Source organism: Drosophila innubila, chromosome 4 (assembly GCF_004354385.1).
Source record: "Drosophila innubila isolate TH190305 chromosome 4, UK_Dinn_1.0, whole genome shotgun sequence".
Lineage (NCBI taxonomy): Eukaryota > Metazoa > Arthropoda > Insecta > Diptera > Drosophilidae > Drosophila > Drosophila innubila.
Genome location: NC_047625.1, coordinates 1,129,596 through 1,156,932, shown reverse-complemented (window position 1 = coordinate 1,156,932; position 27,337 = coordinate 1,129,596). Strand labels below are relative to the sequence as shown.

General features: G+C 35.6%; 2 protein-coding genes across 3 annotated transcripts; both read right to left on the bottom strand.

Moving 5' to 3' along the window:
• Positions 1-508: 508 nt before the first annotated feature.
• On the bottom strand, positions 509-2,479 carry LOC117784258 (forkhead box protein K2). Its single transcript, XM_034621985.1, has 4 exons — positions 2,347-2,479; positions 1,466-2,268; positions 977-1,381; positions 509-829 (listed from the first exon to the last, which is right to left on the bottom strand). Exons 1-4 carry the CDS (start codon positions 2,477-2,479, stop codon positions 509-511), a joined length of 1,662 nt encoding a protein of 553 aa, XP_034477876.1.
• Positions 2,480-18,355: 15,876 nt separating this feature from the next.
• Positions 18,356-27,337, bottom strand: LOC117788089 (GIGYF family protein CG11148). 2 transcript variants are annotated; one of them, XM_034627914.1, is made up of 9 exons: positions 27,228-27,337; positions 26,170-26,589; positions 25,939-26,112; positions 24,947-25,226; positions 22,118-24,883; positions 19,962-21,047; positions 19,144-19,218; positions 18,730-18,884; positions 18,356-18,657 (listed from the first exon to the last, which is right to left on the bottom strand). In XM_034627914.1, the coding sequence occupies exons 2-9, from the start codon at positions 26,545-26,547 to the stop codon at positions 18,532-18,534; spliced, it is 5,040 nt and encodes a 1,679-aa protein (XP_034483805.1). In that variant the 5' UTR covers positions 26,548-26,589; positions 27,228-27,337; the 3' UTR covers positions 18,356-18,531. The 2 variants fall into 2 exon arrangements, with proteins under 2 accessions (XP_034483805.1, XP_034483025.1); XM_034627134.1 differs by lacking the exon at positions 27,228-27,337 and having other exon boundaries at positions 26,170-26,620.

The following is a 27,337-nucleotide window of genomic DNA, read 5'->3' as shown; positions in this document are numbered from 1 at the left end:
ATACAAATTGAATTATATCTATTATTTTTGCAGCTTTTCAATAATAAATAATAAGTTTTATATCTTAAGCCGTATAATAAAAGCTGAATAATAATTGTTAACAATTGCTGTCCCTGTTATTTACAAGTATGTATGTTAGGGTGCATACATTTTTTTTTCACAAAAAATTTTAGATCAAATTCGTAATCTACGCCCAATTCTAAGATGTTTTGACCAAGAAACCATAGTTCTAAAATTAATTGCTAATAGTTCTTATATAAGAGAAAGCTATGCTTTAAAAGTCCTGGTCCTAACAAAAGTTTTGATACCAATCTCGTCAGGATCGGTTGAAAAACACTGAAGATAACACTAACTGCATGCTAAAAATGAAAAAATAATTGATTTTCGAACTATGATTTCTCGGTGAAAAGCTCTTGGTTTCGAGCGTAGATTAGGAATTTGAGTTGCACCATGCACCCCAATGTAGCATATGTGGTTATGTTTTTGAAGAGATCCCACACTAGTTTGATTATAATTTATTAGGTAACAATTCTTTAGGCGAAGGGGGCGTGGTCATTGATTTCGATTGGGCTCTGGATGCTTCGATTGTAGCTCGACGCGCTGCGGCTGCCATATAGGAGCCATAGTATCTGCTTAGGATGTGAGGATCGACATGATTGAGTTCTACGTAGGTCTTGGGCAGGGACATTGTCATGGCCAGGGGCAGCGGGGATGTAAGGGTGCTACTGCCACCTGTAGGCAATTCTTCCAAGGAGTTCGAATCATGCTGGCTACTGCTGGCCACAGAGCTGCCACCCAAGACTGGCGAAATTGAGGCGGAGTGATGTTCCTGATCATCCGCATCAAAGGACAAGCGCCTGGAGTCACTAAGATACGAATTATTATCATCTTGCATGCATTTGCCATCTCTATCTCTGTCATTATCTCTGTCTCTGTCTCTGTCTCTATCCCTGTCGACATCGCAGTCACCGTCCACATCGATATCCGCTTCAGTCTCCGCATCCAGTTGATGATTTGCTGCTGATTGTTCCACAACCAATTCATGATGTATCGTCTGCTGCTTTTGTACTTGAACCTTTGTGATGACCGTGTGCTGTGTTGTCTTCTCCTCATCCTCCACAATGTCCACGATCTGCACATCGGGAGCTAATAGGGAGGCAACATCAAACTGACGTTTCCTCGTCTGCGAATACAGATTGGCAATTGTTGTGGTTGTCGTGGAATTAATATACGCAATATGTTGATGATGTGGTGGATGTGGATGTGGATGTGCATGTGCATGTGCATGTGGATTCTGTAGAGGATGTGGCTGCAGTTGCACTTGCGCATGTGGATGTTGTGAATGCTGATAGATTGGATCCAATGCTGGCAAATGATGTGACTCTGGCTGCATATGAATCTGTTGCCGTTGCAGCGCAGTCGCCGTCGCAGTCGCAGTCGCCGTCGCCGTCGCAGTCGCCGTCGCTGTTGTCGTGTACTGCGGTGCAGTGCGTCCAAAGAACTGTCCGATATAATGCTGATGATATGGATAGTTTAAGGCGGCCAGCTGCAGTGATGCCTGTGCGGTACCCAACGGTGGCGGTGTGGTTAAATCCAAGGGCGGCGGACTTGGCGAATCCGTGCTGGCATCGTCCACGGATAATCCCATGTGCTTGCGCACCTTGCGCTGTGCTTTTCGCCGCCGGAAGTCACCCTTGCGAAAGTCATCCATATTGGCCGGATGGATGGCCCAGTAATGTCCCTTGCCATTCGCACTACGTCCGGATTTGATGAAACAATCGTTTAGCGATAGATTGTGGCGAATTGAATTCCGCCAGCCGGGTCCGCGTGTCCGAAAATACGCATAGTTATCCAATATATACTGATAAATGTCCGAGAGCACTAGTTTCATCTCCGTGGAGCTTAAAATGGCCATGGCAATTAAACCAATGTAGCTGTGCTGTGGCTTCGGCTCCTCCGGCTGAAAGATCCGCTGCGACTGCGGAAAGAGCGAGATAGTTGACAGCGTAGCCAATCGACTGCCTCCGATTCCGATTCCGACCCCAACTCCTCCTGCACCCGCACAGTGCAAAGGACTGTAGGGATGGAGCCAAGGCGCCATTACCGATGATCCTGTTACCGATCCTGCGCCTGCTCCATATTGGGGACACCTTAGGCGCTCGATATTAAGTGCATAGTTGTACAGCTGTAAGCGGTACTGCTCCAATGCCGTCGACGGCGTTTGTCTTGGCGCCGACACCGCAGACGAGGCTGAGGCTGAGGCTGAGACTGGAGCCGAGACCGAAGCCGGAGCCGGAGCCGAAGCCGGAGCCGCAGCCGGAACAGGACTAACTGCTGAGCCGGTACCACACAGAGGATAAACACCCGTCATAAAATGTGGCTTCGGTGAAGATCCGCATCTGCCCGAATGAGACTGGGACTCGTTGTGTTGCTGACCGCACGAAGACGCCTGCGATAGAGACAAATCCGTGTTTGCCATCTTCTTCTTCTTCTTCTTCTGCTTATTTCAATTTACAATATCCTCCATTTATAGACAGTTGGTCAACTCCAAAGCTTTCTATCAATTACAATTAATTTCTGTAAAGGCAATAAGAATTTTTAATTTTACTTAAACTCATTTTTTTTATATATAACAAGTATGAAAGGAAAGGATAGTCGAGATCCCGACCATAGGATAAAAGTACTTTCTATTGCGATTCCATTGAAATAATAACTTTATTAATAACTTTGGTTAGCTGTTACTACCGTTCTACTTGTCCGATCTTGCTGCGATTAAGTGGGATTATAGATAATATTAATAAATTACGCTAATTACCATAAAAACTGTATTATATTAAAAACTGTGAGTGTAATGGTTTTTCGCGATTTGTGGGGGCGGAAGGGGGCGTGTCAAAAATTTAAAACAAACGACCTGCGTAGGGTCCATCGAAATCTGTGTGCCCAATTTATTATCCCCGCGGACGGCAGTTCGCGCTAGTGACGAACAATTGGTGTGGGAACAATTGCCGCTAATGAGATCGTTTGAGCCTTTTGTTAACATTTAAAAATACGCGTCGATTGATACCTTGATCACCCGAATCCGACAACTAGTTCAAAAGATAATTAAATTTTAAGTTTTTAGTGGACTTCTCAAAATGAGATGAAAAAATTGCTGGTCTGAGGATCTATTCCTTTTCGAAAATCTAGAAATGTTTGTTCTACGACTTATTGAAAAAACCGCTTTTTTAGCGGGAAAACGCTAAATCCCTCTAAAATTGAAATCTCAACAACAACCTCCAAACTATAGAAGCTACAGATGTGTTCTATATATCATTGGAAAGGTGTGTTTGATAGATTTTAGGCGTGCCTTTAAGTTTTTTTCTAAAGTACTCAGTGATACTGATACAATATGCACTTAACTTGGTTTTATATATCCTGACTAAAGTTGGTTCAAATCAGACCACTATATCATATAGCTGTCATAGGACCGATCGGGTCAAAACTATTTTTTAGTATGAAAAACTTTTTTGTTTTATGAGATATTTTAACCAAATTGATAGAGTATGCATTTAAGTTAGTTTCATACATCCTGACCGAAGTTGGTTCGTATCGGACCACTAAATCATATAGCTGTCATAGGACCAATCGGTCGAAAATCAAGTTATACTGTGGAACTTTTTTGTTTTATGAGAAATCTTTACCAAACTAGTATACAATATGCATTTAACTTGGTTTTATATATCCTGACCAAAGTAAGTTCAAATCAGACCTCTAGATCATATAGCTGTCATAGGACCGATCGGGCAAAATCCAAGTCTAAGTATGAAAAAAAAAAATGTTTTTCATAGTAAGTACGGGGTCTCCGATAATAGAGTATGCTCGACTGTAGCAACGCGAGCGGGGCGGAGCCCCCCAGTTTTCTTTATAATTAAAGAAAACATTTTTTTATAAAAATATAAAAGAAATTCAACGACTAAATTTATATATTTTACTATTTGCCTGCATTAATGATAAAGTTGCAAGGTCAAAAGCATACTCTCCGCTCCGCCCGAGCATACTCTAGTGTCGGAGACCCCGTACTTACTATGACAAAAAAATTTGTCACACTAAAACATCTACTACACCCAATTGATCCTATGACAGCTATATTATATAGTAGTTTGATAAGAACCAACTTTGTTCAGAATATATAAAACCAAGTTAGATACATATTGTATCAGTTTGGTTACGATACGATATCTCGGTCCTATGACAGCTATATGATATAGGGGTCCGATTTGAAACAATATTAGTCAGGATATATCAAACCAAGTTAAATGCATATTGTATTAGTTTGGTTACGATATCTCAAAAAACAAAAAAGTTTTTCACCGTAAATCTTGATTTTCGCCCGATTGGTCCTATGACAGCTACTTGATACACTGGTCCGATTTGAACCAACTTCGGTCAGGATGTATAAAACTAACTTAAAAACTAACTTAGAAAAATGTGTATATAAAGTAAACAGGTAATATCTTCCAAGCCCATCAGCCAAAATTTATGTGTCATATACCAAAAACGCAAAATTTTACGTACTGCAACATACTTTAAGTACTTTAGTACTTTAGAAAAAGGCACGACTAAAAGCCCTCAAACACATCTATCCAATGATATATATACATGTCTGTAGCTTCTATGACTTGGAAACTGTAGAGGTTTCAATTTTAGCGGGATTAAGCGTTTTCCCGCTAAACTAGATTTTCGAAAAGGAATAAATCCCCATCGTTACATCTAAGGTTTTTTTTAGCGCTTTGATGCAAACAGACAAACAAACAAACAACAAATTTTTCATCTCATTTTGAGAAGTCCACTACAAATTTCAAGTTTAATTATCTTTTGAACTAGTTGTCGGATTCGGGTGGTCGGTATCAATCGACGCATATTTTAAATTAGAATTTTAAAAAATAAAAAATGTTAGCAAAAAGTTCCCACAATCCCATTAGCGGCAATCATTTAAATTTTTCCCCTCCCACTTATACCCCCTTATCACATAATCCAGGTGAATTAGAAAAAGTTTAAGTACGCCATTTTGTTAGTTTGGACTAAACCTTTCGATCGGTATATAACTCGATCTGATCGGACAGTCGTAGCAAATTTTCCAACTTAGCTGTGTATATTGTTAGTCGCTTTTCGCACCCTTCGTGATGCTTTCGTCACTAGCGCGAACTGCCGTCCGCAGTGATAAGTAACGGTTATTCTATGGTCGGGATTTCGGCTTTCCGACTTGTAAAGTAATGAGGTCTTGTTATTATTGTTATCTCTTCTAATTATCAATCATATTACCTTATCGCAAAAAATTCGGACAAATAGAACCGCAATACAAGCCGTAACAAATCTGGAGTCTCTAGCTCTTCCAATTTCTGAGATCAAAGCGTTTATTAGAACGGACGGTGCTTAAATAGGGTATAAGATGACTGCATATACTGCAATGGGCTTATTAGAAGGCTCTTCCCACATTTCGATTTAAAAACAAACTTTTGAAAGAATTGTTTGTATGAGAACTGTATTATTTTACATAGTAGCTCGATTCCAATGATATGTTTTCAAAAAAAAGTTTTTCACCGTAAATCTTGATTTTCGCCCGATTGGTCCTATGACAGCTACTTGATACACTGGTCCGATTTGAACCAACTTCGGTCAGGATGTATAAAACTAACTTAAAAACTAACTTAGAAAAATGTGTATATAAAGTAAACAGGTAATATCTTCCAAGCCCATCAGCCAAAATTTATGTGTCATATACCAAAAAACGCAAAATTTTACGTACTGCAACATACTTTAAGTACTTTAGTACTTTAGAAAAAAGGCACGACTAAAAGCCCTCAAACACATCTATCCAATGATATATATAACATGTCTGTAGCTTCTATGACTTGGAAACTGTAGAGGTTTCAATTTTAGCGGGATTAAGCGTTTTCCCGCTAAACTAGATTTTCGAAAAGGAATAAATCCCCATCGTTACATCTAAGGTTTTTTTTTAGCGCTTTGATGCAAACAGACAAACAAACAAACAACAAATTTTTTCATCTCATTTTGAGAAGTCCACTACAAATTTCAAGTTTAATTATCTTTTGAACTAGTTGTCGGATTCGGGTGGTCGGTATCAATCGACGCATATTTTAAATTAGAATTTTTAAAAAATAAAAAATGTTAGCAAAAAGTTCCCACAATCCCATTAGCGGCAATCATTTAAATTTTTCCCCTCCCACTTATACCCCCTTATCACATAATCCAGGTGAATTAGAAAAAGTTTAAGTACGCCATTTTGTTAGTTTGGACTAAACCTTTCGATCGGTATATAACTCGATCTGATCGGACAGTCGTAGCAAATTTTCCAACTTAGCTGTGTATATTGTTAGTCGCCTTTCGCACCCTTCGTGATGCTTTCGTCACTAGCGCGAACTGCCGTCCGCAGTGATAAGTAACGGTTATTCTATGCTCGGGATTTCGGCTTGTAAAGTAATGAGGTCTTTGTTATTATTGTTATCTCTTCTAATTATCAATCATATTACCTTATCGCAAAAAATTCGGACAAATAGAACCGCAATACAAGCCGTAACAAATCTGGAGTCTCTAACTCTTCCAATTTCTGAGATCAAAGCGTTTATTAAGACGGACGGTGCTTAAATAGGGTATAAGATGACTGCATATACTGCAATTGGCTTATTAGTAGGCTCTTCCCACATTTCGATTTAAAAACAAACTTTTGAAAGAATTGTTTGTATGAGAACTGTATTATTTTACATAGTAGCTCGATTCCAATGATATGTTTTCAATATGTCGATATAGTATCTGAAGAAACAAAGAGTTTTCCAAAGCGTAACACATTTGAGGTAAAGCGGAAAGGCTGAAGAACTGAAGAACTGAAGGGCCTGAAGGGACTGAAGGGCCTGAAGGGCTGTGAGCGGAGGCGTGATGTGGGGTCTGTTGATAACTTGCAAACGTCGAGGGCCCAATGATCGTACTGTGTATTGATCTTTGGTATTTATGTTAATGAGAGCTCCACTTGATGTCACTTGCAAAGAGCTGGCCGTGTTTCTCGTCTTCAGGCTTGAAATAATAAAAACATACTTCAGACCTCGAGAGTATAGCCGTCAGTTTAAGGAGTTCGTAAGCTTGAACATTCATGTATACATATACGTGTACATACATACAAACAGACAAACCTAAATGTATTTATATGAGAACGTCCATAATAACGTCCACAGAATATGAAAGCATATAAATGCATAAATGAATTAGGTGTGGTACACAAACACCGACCTCAGAGACTTTAAGAGCTAGAGAATCCAAATTTCACTTGGAAGTTCCTAAAAAACTTTACGCCACACTTGGATCAAAATAATTTACACTTGGGTCAATATTTTATTATTATTATTTTTGTTATTATCAGTCTTTTTTCTTCATTTTCTCAATGTATGTTGCTTTTTCTTAATGTTTGTTGCTTTTTCTATTCTTATTCAAAATTGCAAATACTAAAATAAACTTATCTTAGATTTCAGTCGGATAGTTAACAATTTAAAATGGATTCCTTTAGTAACCCTATATTTAGAAGAAAACTTTAATAGCAACGAATTATACGCTATACTCTGAATGAACATGTAGGAACTTTTAACTCGGAAAAAGTTATATATATCATTTTTTATTTGAGTGGGATGTATCCAAAATTTCAGTATGGAAATTTTGGTGATTCTAGCTCTTACCATCTCTGAAATCGGATTGCTTAAACCGACAGGCAGTCGGAAATAACTATATTGAAGTGATTGCTTTTGCTGATTATGAATATATACAATTTATATGGGATCAGTCACGCCTTTTTCTGTCAGTTTTATACACTTGCACAAACTTATCATGCCCTCATCACAGGGTATTCGAACAATATTTATCTACATAACAAATTATTTCAATGGCATCACATTCAATTATATTTTAGAAGATATTTTAGAGATTATTTAGATAAGGCCCGGGATTTTATCGAGTTTGTTTTGTAAGTGTTTTTAAATTATTATACTAGATTTGAAATTCTTGGACAGATACACAAAATAATATATATTGATTATTTGGATTTATGGGGTTATATCCACAGTCAATTGCACATCCTTGGTTCCGGAAAAATATAAGTTAGAAAGCATATCCATATCGACAATATAATTGTCGAATTTATACGAGAGTTGTTTTCACAGAAGTATATATAACATTGTGTCACTATTTGCACATTAAATTGAAAACCAAATTGGGTTTTTCGTGTTTTGTATGTCATACCTTAGCGGTATCACTGTTTTAAAACACCGTCACTAGCGCGGATCGATAATAGATTTCGAAATTACATTGATATTGACGCGAACGTTTCCATCGATTAATCGAATGATTAGATAGCAATTGTCAGATACTGTAGGTTTTCATGTACTTCAAGCATTGGAGCTTGAAATCGTGCGTGTGGTCGGTACTAAGATCGAACTGGGTCTGGGTGAGTAAGCGAAAATTCCTTTTGCCTTGCAATGCAAAATGGATGAGGCTGAGACTCAAACTGAGACTGAGACTGGCCTGGGAATGGCCTGACCTGGCCTGCAGCTGGCAGCAACCGTCTATGGTCTCATATCTCACTCACTCACTCACTCACTCACTCGCTCGCTCATTCGCTCGCTCACTCACGCATGACATAGTGTCTGTATCTGTATCTGTATCTGTATCTACACGTAACGGTGAAGTCAAAGCCACGCCTATAAATTGTGTGTGTGCTTAGTTATGATTGGTGTTTGAGCTCTAAGGGCTGGTTTCTGGTTTCTTTTAATTTCACATTTGACTTGACTAACCAATGAAATGTCCTTAAATGCCTTCTCTGCAATAAGTTAGGGGACTTGAGAGTCCTTCTTGCTGTTGCCTTATTTATTCCCTTCCCATTCCTTTACTTCTCATTTTGTTTTCCCTTTCTCTCGATATAGCTATCATGCTTACTCCTAAACAATACAAAGAATACTTACTTATTAAGGAACAGGTTCCAAAGACTCGAAATCATTTAGTTCTTTTTTGCTTTGTTTTTTTTTTTTAATTTCTCTGAATTAAGTATAAAAGCTACTGCTGAAAATCAAATTGTTTCTGCCAATATCTGAACAGCCTAGTATCGATGGGCGGTAGACTCTTTAAATTTTTGTTTTATATTAATTACTGCAAACGCATTGATATAAATTAGCTACCTACAAATTGGCTATGAGAATAGACAAAAAATTTACCTGCAAGACACCGCATTGTAATTTGATCTAGATAATTCTCTTGCCAAAGAACAAAACTCTATTCATGTTTTGTTAGACATTGAAAATATCACATTGTCTGCATAAATATTAAAAATCAATACATCAATTGTTCTCGTTGGAGTATCCATTTTAAAAAATAAAAAAATGTTCCAATTATAATTAAAATATGCCACTTACAAACGGGTTTGCTACTTTTTCAATAAATATTATATAAAACTATAATTTCGGAATTTTTACAGAAAGATTAAAAAGTAAGAATAATTTGTTAAGCAATATAAAAACTTGAAAATAGCCAAGGACCGTAACGATTATAATTTTATTATAATAACAATTCACAGAAAAGTTTAATATTTATTTTTGACTTTTATTATAGAATTTAGCAAGTAATTTCAATTTTTGATATTTAAAAAAAAATTAAAAATAATAATTATGGTGTAATTTGTATATAAAAAATGAAATATAATAATTATTTTTGATTTTTGTGATTCAAATTAATTTTAATTATTAAAAATGATTTTTAAATAAAACATTAATAATAAAAGTTTATCATGTTTTCGAATTTGTTAAACACAAATATATTATGTGTATTTTCCCACTTCTTTTAGAGGCCCTTTGGACTTACATTTTTTTCAAACTTACAAATTTTATTAGCCGTCTCTGAAAATAACAGTTTCGTTATATATAATTTAAGGTTTATTATTAAAGACCACTAGTTCTAAAGCAATGTAAGTTTTTAAGCATTAACTCAAAAATAAACAAGTAGGAAAGGCTACCCTCGAGTGAACCCGACTGTGAGAGACCTTGTACTTTTATTTATATATTATTCTTATTCGGTAAAAGTATCATATGGAATCGAACAAACACGACTTAGAACTTATATGTTCTCTTCTTCTTCTTTTGTGATATAAGAGTTGTTCGAAATGCGATTTTATAGTGCCTTAATTTGATTTAAATATGAGGAAATCGAAATAATGAAGGAATATAATAACAATATATAATTCTGATCATTATTGATTGCTCAAATGAATTACTTACAAGAAATTAGGAACATCGAATTATTGGATACAACAAAGAAAAAAAAACAAAGAACACAATATTTTTGTTTCTTGAATTTATATTTTGGTTATAGAGTTCTTTAGTCGAAATAAACCAATTTTCAGAAAATTCAAATCTTGTCGACTCTTGGCAAAACATCATCAGTAATCTTAAGTGTTTGCCGGAAACGGAATGAAAGTATAACAAAGGCGCATCCAAGTACTATTATTTATGTATATATAGTGAAAATATTTGTCCAGTAGTCCAATGACCGTTTGCCAACAATGTGATTAAGTATTCGATTTTAAGATTGATCCTTTTGGCTTTAGCAATGGCTATTGTCTACTTTAAGCCGACGAGCATTTTCGCATTAAGGATCATTTTGGAAAGCCATTTCACACATTTGACAAATCATTATTATTATTTGTTTTCGACTCTAAGTGTTGAAAGTGTCGTTTTCTTTTGAAATCCTTAAGTAATTTTAAACAAAAGGATCTTTGATTTACCTTACAATATTTCGGAGGAACTCATTTCCAAATAGAAGCCACTTAAATATCATTGTTTCATTTAAGGGTAATTTCTTTTTGAAAATATCTTAATAATAAACGAAAAGTAAATTATATGTTATACTAAATTTGTATAACAATTAAATTTTTTATTAAAAATGGGAATTTAACAGTTAACTTATAACTTCTTTTCTTTAGCTAAAAATTAGAATTTCAATACATTTTTTTACTAAAAAATAAAAATTTAATACAAGAGTTTATCCTGGTTCATAGCCATAAATAAGACCTAGAGATTGTTTTATCAGGTTAGACTTTTATTTGAATTTCAGACTCTCTTTTTAACCAATTTCTGAGTGTAAGAACAGCACACCTGCGATCTGTTTTACCACAGCCACCACCGCATATCCTGACTCGGATCTTCTAAAAGATCTCTTCACACATTTTCAACTCAAGATTCGAATTAAGAGCCCAATATTGATTGAAGCTGCTGATAAGTTTGTTGTTTAAGGATTGTGTTGCACTTAAATTCGAGAAGTCATCATACCAAAGGCGTACCTATTGATAATCTACGAGTTTTGTGAGGGTACTCATCGATCAGCAATTGAACGAGAGAATGAAAAAGAAAAAGAAAAAGAAAGAGAAAGAGAGGCGTCAATTTCTTCACATTTGGTCCACAATCGACGCTCAATTGAATGAGCATATCAATAAAAGGTGCAAAAGCAATAAGAAATACGACCACAAGAGTATATCTATGAGTCTGATCCTCAGCCACCCTTCTCTCATTGGCAGAGCCTTTTTCGCTATACTTTTATTACATCCTATCGCCCATTATTCAAATACATAGCAACACACAATCATGTTTCTCTTATTCCTAAAGAGAGAGAGAGAGAGAGAGATAGTTAGTAACAGAGAGAGAAAGAAAGAGAGAATTACAGACAGTTACAGTTATGTATACGTAGTGGAATGGGAATGGGTAGGCGGGATTATAAGCGTATTCAATATGAAGTCATGCTGACATTAAGAAATCACCGCAGACACAAGCAATGCTCCTGTTGAGGTAAATTGCCTTTAATTCAGACTTAAAGCTCTTCATTAACGTGCAGCTTAGCAGACTTCCAAAGGCTTCATATTCCCAATGGGTACTATTATTTCTATAAAGGGATTAAACGGATGTTGTACTCGTACAACTAACTGACAAAAGAATACAACCATAAAATATTATACATATCATTGGCTTTATTTGGCTAGCGAATAGAAATCTAATCGAACTAGAACATAAATTAAAGAATTCTAATAAAACAAGCAAAACTTAGATCGTTAAATTCGAATAGCAAGTTAAACAAAAATGTATTATAATATTGCAAAATTCAACCGAGTTCAGAAAAACTTTTTGGAAGCAACACTCCCATTTTTTCAATCTCTGTTTGTCACCTTAAATATATTTCTTAGTTATTGTGTCCTGGTGTTCAAGAAGTAACAGACAAACAGTTAGAGTCCTACATATATGTAGCTAATAGCTATGTACCAGTTACGAGTATGTATGCATGAATGTACATTGTACATTGTACAAACATATGTACATATGTAATTCTCGTAATAACAATGGCGATGACATCCATATTCATTCAATGAGACACACTCACTAATCATTTTATTTATTATTTCATTCGAGTCCCCTTTCTGTATGAAGCGTTGATACGCCTTATTGTATCCTTGGCGTATCCTTGCTTGCATGCATCCTTTTCTATTACTCTTGAAATAACGAATTTTGTGGTTGCTTCCTGTTGTGTGCTGTGTGCTGTGTTCTGTGTTCTGTGCAGTGTGCGTGCGCCATGGGATTAGCTTTCCCTGTCCCTGTCCCTGTCCCAGTCCCAGTCCCAGTCCCAGCTCAGAGTCCCCGTATAGAGTCCCTGTACTGTTCGTTATGTTTAAATACCGTTTAACAATTTCCCGTCGGCAAGTTTTGCACTTTTTTTCATGCTCCGCTTTGGTCAAAGCAAATGAGCAAGAAAATCTATACACTGGAAAAACAGGATCAACTTCTAAGATTAAGAACATTCATCTTAAATATTCTGTTCTGAACATAAGATCATTTTACAAACATATTCCTAATATTAAGAACTTTAACCTATAAAATCGCAGTTCTTAATATAAGAATAATAATCTTAAATTCTTAAAAAAGGATAAATATGTTATATTTCACATTAAACAAATAGTTGACCCCTGGCGCTGTGGTTAGAGTCGCCGTTTTAGTTGAAAGCAAGCGCAGGTTCGAATCCCTCTCTTTACAAAAAAGACACAGTAAAATAACCTGTAAATTAATTTACAATTATATCAAAATAAAACATCATTCCTTAATTATAAATTAAGAATTGCTCCTTACTTTTTGTGTATGTTTACTTTAATTTTAATAGCAAGATGTGTTTTTTACGTGTACGTTAGGAATTTTATGTTCTCGACGCAATTTTATCTTGATTTTAGAAAATTTTTTTTTGTCAGTGTAGGCTATCAACCCTTAGTAATTCGCCCACTTGTACTGTATTTGTATTTCTTGGTCTGACTTAAGCTCGTTATGAAAATCAATTCCTTTGAGACTGGTGATTTTCAAACAATTTGCGCGCATTACGCCTATTGATAAATATGAGCTGAACAATGAATAACATTGGTATTATTAAGAGCATTAAAAGAAACTTTTAATTATTTTTGGTATCAATTTAAGTAACCATTTTTTCCCAAGCCTTTTATCTTTTTTTTAATAGTTATTTTGTATTATTTAAAAATTGGATTCATAATTATTTTGCCAAGTTGCAACAATGAAAATAAACCCAATATACCCTACCGTAAATAATCGGTAGCCTGTGTACCATGCTTGCTTTAAAGTGCTAACAAATTAGGACTACTGTGGAGAAGTCTCTATATAACAAAGTCTCTACAAAACTACCACCAGCAAGAGAGCCATATTCAGAAGCAGCAATACACCCTATATATGAGGCGAGAATAACCAGCTCAATCAGATAATTTGCAGGTATCTGGTTACATTTGATGCTGTTACAACATCTGTCGTCGTGTCGCGTCGTTGCGTCAATTTTAAGCACGTATAACTCAATTAGAGAATTCAATTTATTAACAATAAAAACGTTTTTCCTCTGCCAATGATACGATTTGCTCCAACCAAATGCGAATACTGTATATCTCAAATTCAATTCTTAATCATAGGTTCTATCATACTATTTTCCAATTCTAAAAATTTTTACTTTAATTCGACCATTCATTGATAGCTTTGAAGAATTCGGGTTGAAAAACGACAGAAAATTATACAAATTAAATGGTGATAACGCGGAGAAAACTATATGAATACTTAGAGAGCTATATAGATTAAAATATTATTTAATTTATTATTAATTAAGGGCAATTAAAAATTTTCCTTAGTATACCAAATTTTTCAATTTTTTCCCCTTGTAATTTTTGGATAAACTTTGAACTCTCATGACTTTGTCTAATTTCGACCAATTATAATAGGCAATGTCTTTTTAAACCTTATTTGACTTTTTAATCGATTCTGCATTAAAATTACTCTTAGTTATGGTATATTTAAAACTTTCCTAAAATTACCTATTTTCGTAATTTTTTACCTAGTATATATTTGGACTACTTTGATGCTGCATTTAAATTATTTTGAATTAAGAAATATTTAAATTTTTCCTAAAATTACCCATTTTTAAATTATTTCCCTCTTAAATTTTTGGACAACTTTAAACTCTTATAACTCTGTCAAATCTCAACCAATTTTAATTAGTAATGTTTTTTAAACATGGTTTAAATTCTAAATTGATGCTTATAATCTAAAATATTTTTATTTAATGTATATTTAAAATTTTTCTTAAACTACCCAGTTTCTTAAGTTTTTCCCTTTTAAATTTTTGGACAACTTTGAACTCTTGTAGCATTGTCGAATCTCAACTAATTTTTTTTTTAACATTATTTGAGTTCTTAATTGATGATTCTTATTTCAAACTTATCGCCACTTTTTGGAAAGCTTGTATTACAGGCTGGGTACAGTACAGCCAAGGTCCTGTGAAGTTCCATACAACCGCATATATTTATCCCACAAAAAAAACCTCTACACGGGGTAAGAGTCTAGTGACGAAAGCAATTTTTGTGCGCAAAAAGGGTGAGCATCTTTGTACATAAAAATTACTTTTGCGCAGTGCCGAATGCCAATTTTCGTTTTATTTATTAATTTATATTTTTATTTAAAATTTGTATATTAAACTGAATTTTGTTCGTCACAAAATTGGATATCAGAAATTTTGGGGCTAGAAATTGCCTTCGTCACTAGACTTTTACCTCGTGTCGAGGTTTTTTTTGTGGGATATCAGAAATTTTTGCAATTGCATTTGACATTGTAACTTTATCATTAAGGAATACAGATAGAAATGTATGTAAATTTATTAGTTGAAATTCTTTCATATTTAAAAATTAAAATCGTCTAAAAACAAAACTTAATGGATGGCAACACTGGATACTTCAGCAACGCAAAACAAAACTGTCTGGCAGCACTGGTTATTTGTGCAACGCAAAGCTGACAGCTATACACTCTCAAGCTCTAGCAGCTACGCCTGCCTTGATGCTGCTGTCCTCTCTTAATATTTTTTAAAAAATATATATTCAGCTAACAGGTAATATCCTCCAAACCCCTCAACCAAAATTTATGTTTCATATACCAAAAAACGCAAAACTTTACCCCATTAGCTGCAATCATTTCAATTTTTCCCCTCCCACTTACACCCCCCTATCTCATGACCCAGGTGAGTTAGAAAAAGTTATACCATTACCATTTTGTAAGTTAGGACTAAACCGTTTGATCGGTATATAACTCGATCTGATCGGACAGTCATAGCAAACTTTCAAAATTTGATGTATATATTGCTAGTCGCCTTTCGCACCCTTCGTGCTGCTTTCGTCACTAGCGCGAACTGCCGTCCGCAGTGATTTTTTTATATTTGTAAATATATTCAAGAAGATGCATATGTATATATATATATATACATAAAAAAAGCATATGGTTACATATACATATGTACATTGGCGAGTGCAAATTCATCAGATCTGTGCACACAAATACTTGTTGGTGATTTGCTATTTAAAGTTAATGCTGTGTTGTATTATTTGACAGTCGAGTGGAAAAGGACAAAAGTTGTTAATTTGTTTATTGGATTGAGTAATGTATACAATTCGAGTGTTCAAATGCACTCAACAAAGACCAAATTATAATGGCAGCAACACAACACAACACAACAACAAAGGCGCCAACAGTCACCAAAACAATGAGACGGCCATTGTTCATTTTCTATCCCCCGTTTCCCGTTTCCTCCCCGCTGCTTTAAATATCCGCCAGAGGGCTAGGTGTTGTACTATACCAATGCAACCCGATGTAAACTTTGCTAATCATTCAGCTGTAAACGCAACACGCAACACGCTGTGTTCGTATTTGGATAAATAATGTATCAATACAACAACAGAAAACCAAGAATAAAATTTCAACCCAAAACAAAGATACAAAATTAAATTTAGAGTACAACTTCAAAAAAATTTAGTTCATTCATAAAAGGAAAATTAGCTTTGATTTATATTAATATTTTATATTTATGATTTTCACTGCCATGATTGTTTGACAAATGTATGTTTCTAAAACTAAAATGGTATGACGGAAAGCCCGCTAAATACTTTATTGAATTTTTAGACGAGGTGGCATTTTAGAGAAGTAGCAATAAATCTTGCGATTTTTAATTAAGGCTTACCCACCTTTTTCGTTCCTAGTCGATTTCATTAATATTAATTTACGTATTATATTTTCCAAGTTATTATTTTCTATTTAAAAGTTTATTATTTGGCATTCTAAAGCAAACGAAAAAAATCGCATGGGACCTCTTTGTCTTTTTTTAATAAAGTGTCTTAAAGATCCATCTAAAAGAAAAAGACAAACATGATCCATTGGATTTAACTATTTATTTTCTTAAAATTAACTTGTAGACCAAAAATGGCTTATCAGCAAATTGACAACAGGGTCGCAGTGATTCCCATTACATCATCTTGCATCACCTTCACACCCAAGGGTTATGCTGCTTATTGAAAGAACCATATACCTACATACATATATATATATATATATATGTATATATATACACTATATATATATATACTCGCTCAATATCTATATAAGCATGTAAACAACTACATAAAAACGTTTACAAAATACGGTACATATGGTCGTAAAGCGCAAACGCGAACGAAAATTATGAGAAATGGAAAAAAGAACCAACCCAAATTGTCGCCTCTGTTCCGGCACATCAAAAACCGAGCAACCAAGCGCGTCCCACATTTTGGAATTCAGTTACCGACGGCGGCCATAACGAAAAATCAATCCAACAGCTTTGTAAATTGCTTTAAGACTTATATTTAAGCTATCAAATTATTTAACCCACATAACCAATCTAATTTTACAATCATAGTGAATTTTCGAAATCAATTCTTTAAAACTTCAATTAATATTTGAATAGGTCTAGCAAAAGGTGTTATAGTGAATTTTCGAAATCAATTCTTTAAAACTTCAATTAATATTTAAATAGGTCTAGCAAAAGGTGTTGGCAGTGGAGTTTTACGCGTCGGATTTATCAGAACATCTAGATTTGATCTGAAATCCACTGTAATTTTCCGAACCGACTTTAATGAGCAATGCCCTTTTAATCGATTTTTATTCCGAAACAATTAAATTTTAAATTATTTTAAACTCTTAAAACTACTTAAATTCAACAATTTTAAACTCATTTCACTTAGAAAATTTAAGTTATTGGTAAACACTATCAACTTTTTCCATTGACACTTTTTTAAAAACTTCAAACTCTCTAACTTAGTGAAAACATGTCCGATATTCATGTGGCATGTCAACTTGATCATTATTTGGCCTCCAATTTGATTCTGCATTAATATTTTATTCACTAAAATAATTTAATTTTTTCCCCTCACTGCCCACTTTTTCCGTGATAAATTTTCCAAATCTTCAAACTGTCGACAAATCCCGTTGCATACTATAAGGCTATATAATAATAAAAGTCAACACCTAAAACCAATATATGGATAAATGACGGTTACTATTTTTGTATTTACTATTTTTAATTAAATTTACTATTTTTGGTTGGGATGGAAAAACTCTTATTTAAACTTATTTAACTCTTATTTTTTAAACAGAATTTTTTAAACAGAATTTTTTAAAAATCTAATTTTCATTCATCATAAATGGTAAGTGCTATACACAATTACTTTTACTTTAGTCTTTATTTTTTATTATCAATAATTATCAATCAACTTGATTTTGAAACAGCGGAGCCATAATATTTTTAAAAGTGAATCTTCAATAGGTGTAAAATTAAAAGCTACAAGACTTACCATCGAGTTCAGGAGTTCTTGAAACCTTTATCCAACATTTTAGAGTTATGCAATCATAACTATTTCAGTTTTTCCGCCAAAAATAAAAAAACAAATAGATTTATTAGGGTACACTTATTCGCGTTTATTTATAACAGATTTATTGCCACTTCCAATTGTAACCTGTTAATTTCAAATCAATTCATATTCAATTTAAACTTCAAATTCATTCCTATTTCTATCAACTGCCGATGTTGTTGTATTATTAACTTTTGCGGCTAAGATGATTCTATAGGTTATGGAGCATCGACGTAATCGCGACTTCCAACATTAATGCGTCCCTCGGCGGCGGTTACCGAAAAGCCAAGAATACGAGCGTCCATTTTGGTCATCTTGTTTTTCTTGACTTTCTTCTGTTTGCTCTGAATGATAGGGGATTAATTAAAAGACGGATTAAAAAAGATTGAACACGATTCGTTTGATATACGACTTACCTTATTTTCACCATTATCATTGCTTGACGGTGTTATAGCCGGTGCCGGCTTACACATATCATCGTTATGTGCGTTCTGAGCACGCTGCAAGCTTTTATATTTACTACGTCGCTCCAAAAACTGCTTGACAAAGTCACTCGAATCTTTTCCTTCACCTGAAATTAATGTGAAATCAAAATTAAAACAAATGCATTTTCCAAAACGAAAAATCTAAGTTAAAACTACAATTTCAATTTAGTTATACAAAACTTTATAGACTATCGGTAAATTAACAGAATACTGCTAATTTTTATACACAAATACCGCATTTAAATTCGTATATAAACTAAATAAATATGTTTATTAATAAATTTAATACTAGTAAAGAACTAATCAAAAAGAAAGCGCACATTTCAAATGCTAAAATGTACTTACCCAGATATATGCGAACATAGTCCTTTACTTCATAGGGTGCTTCGAGGTCTTGCAAAAAGGCAACAAACGTAGGTACTGCAAATAGAAATATATATTGAAATAAAAAAATAATACTAAAACCACCTAAATTTGCAAGTAAACATGGGGAAAACAAATTAGAAAGCATTTATAAAAAATATGGAATTATACAATAAGCTAAATAAATAAATTTGGTTTTAAATGCCTATTTAACTAAATTTGCCTATATTATTAGATAGATTTATTCTAATTCTTGGAATAATTAATTAAATTTGCCTACATATTTATCTTAATTCTTAAAATAATATTATTTTTAGTAGCAAATTTAATAATTTGCCTATATTGTTGAAGTAGATATTTTATAATTTTTAGAATGATTTTAATAGCAAATAAAATTATTTGCCCTATTGAAATAGATTTTTCCTAGTTCTTGGAATGATTTTAATAGCAAATTAAATGAATTTGCCTATATTATTGAAGAATATTTATCTTAATTCTTGTAGTGTGGATATTTTTCGTATTTTATATATTATAATTCTGTTATTCTTATAATTTTTTGGTTTGATTAGCTTACCATCCACTTTTTTTCTAATTCTTGGCATGATTTTAATAGCAAATACATTGAAATAGATTTTTCCTACTTTTTGAACTCGGTAAATTTTTCTTATAAAAATATAGAATGATTTTAATAAAAAATTAAATAAACTTGCCTATATTATTAAAATAGATTCATCATTGTAGTGTGAATATTTTTCGCATTTTATATATATTATTATTTTGATTTAGTTTGATTAGCTTACCATCCACTTTGGCCGACATATTATCCAGGCTCTTCATGCACCAAGTGGTGAACTCGTTTTCATATTCACTAATTTTGCTGTGCGACGAGGAGGCGTCGCTGCTTTTGATTTGAGTGGACTTTTTGTTGTTGTTGTCCTCAGCAGCAGCAACAGTTGCTGCTGCAGCTGATGCTGTTGCCTTGCTCGATGTTGCTGCTTTTGTTGGAGCGACTTTAGTTTTATCGGTTGCAGTAGTTGTTTTGGCATTCTTTGATACTACAACATTCTGCATGGCTGGCAATGTTTGGCTCTTGCGTAAATTGCGAGGCGAGGGCAAAATGGTTGATTGAATAGTCTTGGCCTGTTGCAATTGATTTGCTGATTGCTGCTGTTTGTTAGCCGTGGCCAGAACAGAAGCGACAGTTGCTGTTGTTGTTGCAACATACTTGGAAGTTGCAGCCGCAGCCGCAGCAGCAGCAGCAGCAGCAGCGGGCAGAGCGGACAGGGCAGGAGTTGGATCATCCCACAAGCCAGCACCGGCAACAACAGAGCTGGAGTTGTTGGTAACCACCGAGGCACCAGTCCATGCCTTATTGGCATTACCCCAGATATTGGACAATCCGCCGGAGACACCCGACAAGCTGCCAGCTGCCACAGTTGCCAGCTGCTGCTGGTGTTGTTGGTGTTGATGTTGTTGGTGTTCCTGCTCCCGACGACGCTGCTGCTCCATCAGTTCATTGGCCAAGCGCTTGGCCTCCTCGGCCTGGATGTCAACCAGACTCATGACTGGTGCTGGCGCCGGAGATGCCTGCCACTTGAGCATTGCATCATTAGCCTCGGCTGCTGCTGCGGCATTCGCTCGCATTTGTTTATCCAATTGCTCCTGTTGACGCTGTTGATCTGCACGCCGTTCGCGTCTCTCCGCCTTCTGAATCTCGGCCAATCCGGGAGCGACAGCATTTACACTGGGCGACTGCAAGGACCACGGTGCAATGGAAGTGGCATGAGAACGACCTGTTGCCTGTTGTTGTTGCTGTTGTGAATGTTGTTGCTCCATCTTAGCGCCAATTATTGCCGGCTTATTGCCTGATCCTGTTGTATATACAGCTGAGAAAGGAGCACTTAATTAGTTTCATTTTATCTTTAAAATTACCTCTCAATTTAACGTGTTATCCTGTTACCATAGTTGACATATTTGCCAAAATTATTAGATATAAAATTATCTTAAGTATTTTGTCCCCAAATTCGAAAGTCGCACGTCAAACGGCTTGGCCTGTACAATGCTCAGTAAATCAGTTGGACAAAGAGATTTATATATATATATATATATTAGATATTATTAGTATGGGCCCAAAAATATTGAAAAATGTTAACCCAAGTTCGAAATCTACGTTCAATTCCAAGTTATTTTCACCCAGAAACCATAGTTCTAAAGTCAATTCCCAGTTCCGGTTTTTTTGAGTTGAAAAATTTATTATTTTTTTTTTTTTTTAATTTTTTTGTCAAGTATTGCGGTTTTAAATGTGAGCCTGACAAGATTGGTATGAGAACTCTTGTTAGGACCAGACTTTTAAATAAAGAAATAATGTTGTGAAGATAAAAATTATAAATGATCAAAATTAGAAAAATTGATATGAAATTACAAATTTGGAAAAAAAAAATTGAAAAAAATATTTTATTAAAAATAACGCGATTTTCATTATACATTTTTGACTACAAATTTTGCGATTTCAATTTTTTTCTACTAGAAGAAGGACAACATTTTGTCGAACTATTTATCATAACATTTAAAGGATCTACATATAAATATTGTATTTCGCCGTCTAAAAATAAAAAAAAAATAATAAAAATTTTTGTGATCAACTTGAGTAGCGATGAAAGATTAAATTGGATTATTCCTAACTTTTAATTTTCCTAATATTATTGTCTTTTCAATTGTTCATATTTTTGGCCTTTTTATAATTTTGGCCTTTTATAATTTTTAATTTCTTAACTATTGTACTCTGAATATTTTTCACAGTTTTCCAAATTTTTGTTGTCTTAACTTATGTACTTTGAATATTTTTTTTAGCTAAATTTTATAATTTATGATTCCATATTTCTTAACAAATATTCGGAATACTTATGAGATACCAGTTGATGCATGTAGTTATATAGATATATAGATAGATTCCTACCTGAGGCACTTGATGTAGCTGTTGCTGTTGCCGATTGTTGCTGATTTCCATTGCCATTGACATTTCCGAGCAATGCCTTGCGACGCTGAGCTTGTATTTGTTGCTGTCGCTCCTTTTCCTCTTGTTGCTGTCGATTCCTTTCCTCTTCGGCAATCATTGCTCGTCGTTTCTCTTCCTCTTGCTGTTGTCGCTTACGCTCTTCCTTGAGACGTTTCTTTTCCTCAGCCTGTTCCCGACGACGATCATCCTCGTTATTTAATTTGAGTTCAGTTTGTTTACCGCCCGGTTGTTGTTGTTGTTTCTGAACAGATTGTTGTTGCTGCTGTTGTTTGTTAACCTGTTTGAAACTGGCTTGTTGCAGAGTCTGCTGATTTTGTCGAGCTGTTTGTTGATCCTTGTTGACATTGACATTGTCCGTTGTGAGTTGCTGTGCCTTGGCCAACGATTGTTGTTGTTGTTGCTGTTGTTCCTGCATTAACTCTTCGTCTGATTTTCGCTGATTGTCGTTATTCGTTTCGAAATCCAAATGTATTGTCGAGTTCTCTTGACGCTTCTGTTGTTGGTGCTGCTGCTGTTGTTGTTGTTGCTGCTGCAGCAACAACTGTTGGTTTTGTTCCTCTTCTAATGTGGCAACATCCCATAAAGTAACCTTGGCATTTGTAGGCCATGCTTGATTTATTTGCTGTTGTTGCTGCTGCTGCTGCTGTGGCTTTTGTTGTTGCAAGTTTTGTGGCCACATTGGCAACATTTGTGCTGCCAACAATTGTGACTCGTGTGTCATGAAATCAACAGCCGAGTTTGGCTTAGCCAGTGGATTAGTTGCTGCTGTCGATGGACCGCGCAACAACATCCTTAAATTATATTCATTCAACAGATCTATATCCGTATTGGGTAACTCATTTAATTTGCTTTGCGTCTCTGGATGTTCAGTTGCAATATTTTGTATCTCTTGACACTGCTGCTCTTGTGTTTGCTGTTGTTGATTGTTGTGCATCAATTGTGCATTTAAAATAAAGTTATTGGCATCCAAAAAGATGCCTGCTGGCCGTTCAGAAAATATCTGTTGCTGTTGTTGATCCTTCTTGGCCTGCTGAGCAATAGCATCGTATAGCTGGCTGCCAGCAATGGGATTTAAGGCAGCCAGTGAATTACTCAATCCACTGAAACTGCTCAGATATTCTGGTAGCACCAACATCTGCACTTTGCTGCGAACAATCGCTTCACGCTGTGCAGCATCCAAGCGTTGGAAGCAATCATTTTTCGATAGCTCCGATAGAATTTGATATTCCTGATGCTGTAAGTACTGATCCTGTAGCATTTGAAAGCGCATTGTCAGCATGTGTGAGGTGTCCATGGTGTGTGGAGCAGCAATGTGTCCAGTTGGATGTCCTTGTGAGTGTACATGACCATGTCCTAATCCATGGCCCTTAACGGCAGCACTCAATGAATCTGCAGCTGCTGTCACACTAGCTTTCAATTGCTCATCACGTTGCTGTTGCTGTTGTTGCTGCTGTTCGTTCAATGCAAACGGTATATTCATGGCAGCTGGCTTCCTTGGCGTTAATTGTAACTGTAGCTGATCCAAATCCATTGGCGTTGGCAACAGATGACTGTGTGTAAACGGCATATTGCCATGACATAGCTTAATCAGTTCACCCAATGGCCGAAATCGACTGTCGGCAAAACGTCGCACAAATAGATTCTCATTAAAGTAGCCAGCTCGATACCATTCTGTCATCTCGATGGCACTAAAGGGTCCCTGTACATTCGACTGTGGATCGCGATAGAACCACAAATCATTTGGATTTGCATTCAACATATGTGGTGGCAGCACCGATAAATGCTGTGATTGCTGTTGGTGTTGTTGCTGTGATTGCTGTTGCAGTTGTGATTGCTGTTGCAGATGTTGTTGCTGCTGTAGCGACAGCAACGGTTCGCTGAATTGAATTGGTTTGCAAATTGCTGCTGTCTCCGCATGTTGTGGATGCTGTTGTGAATGCTGTTGTGGATGTTGCAGCTGTGCAGTATATCTGCTTGCTGTTGCTGCTGTTACAGTTGTTGCTGTGGCTTCGGCCCCTAGCAATTTATTACAATCACCAGCATCATCGTCCATTATCAGCTTCTCCACTTCATTGGCGACTTGCTGAAAGCGCTCGGAGATGTCACCATGAACAACAGCAACAGATTTATTGTTGTGCGAAGGCGTTGTTGTTGTTGTTGTCGTTGTTTTTTCATTTTCAGTTATTCCCGCTTCTTCACGCTGCTCCTGCTCAATCAGATTGTTATTGTTTGGCATTTCACTTGTTTTTGCCTCTTTCTCCAAGTTCAACTCTGCCACAACTTGGCTGTAACTGTTGTTGTTTGAATTTGCTTCCATTGTAGCCTTTGAGCCATCAGTTCCATCCGTGGACAGCGGCTGCTCACAATCCTCCTGCTGCTGCTTTCGACTGGCATTTGGATTGTAAATCTCCGATTCGATGCTGTCGCCGTGAAAAGCGCCGGTCGAGTCAAAAGTTCCACCCATTTCCGAGGGATTCTCCATGGCCCATTCGGGTAGATCAGCATCGTCACCTTTCAAACTGCCACCAATCCACTTGGAACGATTAGCTCCTGATCCTGGTATTTTAGCGCGCTCAGTGCTAACAGTGCCAATGGCTGAAATGGAACGCTGTACACCAGTTGTCGGTCCAGACGGTCCAGTCGAGCCATCCAGATTGCCAGCCTGCATGGGCGTGATCTCCTCATCCCGCCAACTAGTTGAGCGTCCTAAAAATACAAACATAATCAATATGTTTTGAAGAAAAGTGGGCATTTCTCTGGAAGATTTACCCCAACGATGGTTGGCACCACTGCGCCATCCAGCTTCGATGCCAGCTAGGTTCCCAGTTGGACCAGTTGGACCATCACCAGAGCCATCTTCATTGCGATTTCGTCGCCAGTTCTCCATGTTGCGATTATGGCTGGAGAATTCCTTCCTCGGACTGGAACTTGGTGTGCCATTCCAGTCCACAGGCACTCCGCTAGAACCGCCCACGCCCCCGCCACCCGCAGGTATGCCGACAGCTGTCGAGTCTCCAATCCCATTACGCTCACTCCAATTACGCTCCGGCTGCAATAACAGTAACAGTAACAGAATCAAGAATTAATCTCAGTAACAGTTACAGAATCAAGATTTAATCTCAATCAACCTGAGATAACTACCAAACAATTATTTGAAATTTATCATCAAATTAGAAAAAATAATTAACTAAAAAAGAAAACTTTATAAAACAATTTGATCATTAAATGTCTACATTTTAAACTTATTTTTCGAATTTATTTTAAATATTAGATTATTGCTTTAAAAAATCAAATAAATATCGATACCCATTCTAAGCCTAAGCAGAATTGTCATAACAGCTTTATTGCTGCCAAATCTGCTCTTTTTTCGAAATTCGAAAGTTCTAGAAAATGTGTTTTGAGAAATAAACATAAATTAGCTGAATGAAGATTGAAAAATTATGAGAAATTGATAATCATATATGATCAAAAAATCATAAATTTATTATTAACTTGAAACATTTGATCATAAAAGTTGAAACGATATTAGAATTATTAAAAACTAATTCACAACAAATCTCTAAAGAATAACTTTTAATAACAATTTTTAATTAAGAAATTACATTTTTGCACATATTTTAGTGAGAAAAATTTAGTTTTATTTTAGCTACTTAATATTTTTGATTGCAAGTCAAAAGTTGGCAACACTGAATATGATAAATTAATTTTTTTTATTCATTTATTTATTATTTAATAGAACAATCAAAAAATAGACTCCTTACCTTTATCGGTGTCGCTGACAAACTCTCATCGTATAAGGGGCCTGGCCTCTGGTATATCGGATGATAAACCGATTTACCACGCATCCGACCACGATCGACGCTTCCACCTCTAGCTGAGCCACGCGAGGAGATGCCAAAACCGCCGGCTGAACGTTGCAGCCAAGCTGGACGAGACTGTCAAGGAGATGAGCATTTATGGAATATAAATAATCGATAGTCGCTAAAACTTACGCTACTGCCAATCGGACTTTGGGCCGTCATCTCTTCCTCGGAGCTGGGCGTTAGGGCCAATGGATATTGAACTTTGTCCACAAAGAGTTTCTTAAATGAGGGCAGTATTTGCGGTAACAAACAATTGCGATCGAATAAGGATAGCATCTCTTCACGGCCATATCGATATTCTGGAAACAAGTTGCGAGAAGCAGCCGCATTTTGTTGCTGTTGGCTATGATGACTGGCCAACAAATTGCCCCCGCCCCCGCCTCCACCAGCCGTATGTATGGAGAAGGAGGAACTGTTTAATCCGCCGGCAGTGACTCCGCCACCAACAGACGGCTCCGCTGACATATTGCGTAACCATTCTGGTCCAAATTTCATCGAGTCTGTCATTTTTCGGCAACTCTCGAGATTGTTTCCTTAACTTTGCTTTTGCTAAATCGTGCAATAAAAAAGAATTTTGACCATTAATAGCCGACAGTTAACACGTTTATCAAAGTCTACTAGAGTTGTGTCGTTTCGTTCCTAATCGGTTCAAATGAACGGATCATTACAAGTTCAAATGAACGACTGAACTTATTCACCAAATTGAACTACATATTTCAATTCTGTTGTCTACTTGAACACAATATTCAACAAAACATATATATAAATATTGTTTTTAAACTTTAACATATAGCAAATTGTATATGTGTGAGTACTGCACAAAATAATTGAAACAATAACGAACAACGGAAAAAATTTTGTCATTTCAGCTATTAAGTAGCTAAACTTTTAGCTAGAAAACTGGCTAATTCTAAAACATAATTGACTTTAATAAGGTTGACAGATATATTTTTTTATCAATGGGAAACATCACTTTTAATACGAAAAAAAATAATTTTTTTTTATTTTAGCTATTCCTTTGCCAAGCTAGCTATTTTAGCCCTTTTTAATGGCAACACTCCACGGCGCAAGAACAAGGAGACATAACCTATAAAAGCCGTCACTAATTTGAAACGCGACACACACACACACAAAAGCACACACTCATTTTGTAATGCACATATTTTTTTTTTGCTAAAAGTTATTACCGTTCAATACAACAAATGTTGCTACTTGGCTGTAGTATGAATATTGATTTATCAATATTATTGTTTAACAAAAATATACGATTTTTTATCTGGTAATTGGTAATTGGCGT

Excerpts from the sequence above, each read along its gene's own strand:
- LOC117788089 (XM_034627914.1), bottom strand. The coding sequence starts at position 26,547 with ATGACAGACTCGATGAAATTTGGACCAGAATGGTTACGCAATATGTCA. Across the intron at positions 24,884-24,946 it reads TGGTGCCAACCATCGTTGGG|GACGCTCAACTAGTTGGCGG; the intron begins GTAAATCTTCCA and ends TTGTATTTTTAG. Across the intron at positions 19,219-19,961 it reads TATGTCGGCCAAAGTGGATG|TACCTACGTTTGTTGCCTTT; the intron begins GTAAGCTAATCA and ends TTCTATTTGCAG.
- LOC117784258 (XM_034621985.1), bottom strand. The coding sequence starts at position 2,479 with ATGGCAAACACGGATTTGTCTCTATCGCAGGCGTCTTCGTGCGGTCAG. Across the intron at positions 2,269-2,346 it reads GGGTGTTTATCCTCTGTGTG|TCTCAGCCTCAGCCTCAGCC; the intron begins GTACCGGCTCAG and ends TCTCGGCTCCAG. Across the intron at positions 830-976 it reads AGACTGAAGCGGATATCGAT|GAACATCACTCCGCCTCAAT; the intron begins GTGGACGGTGAC and ends GCGGATGATCAG.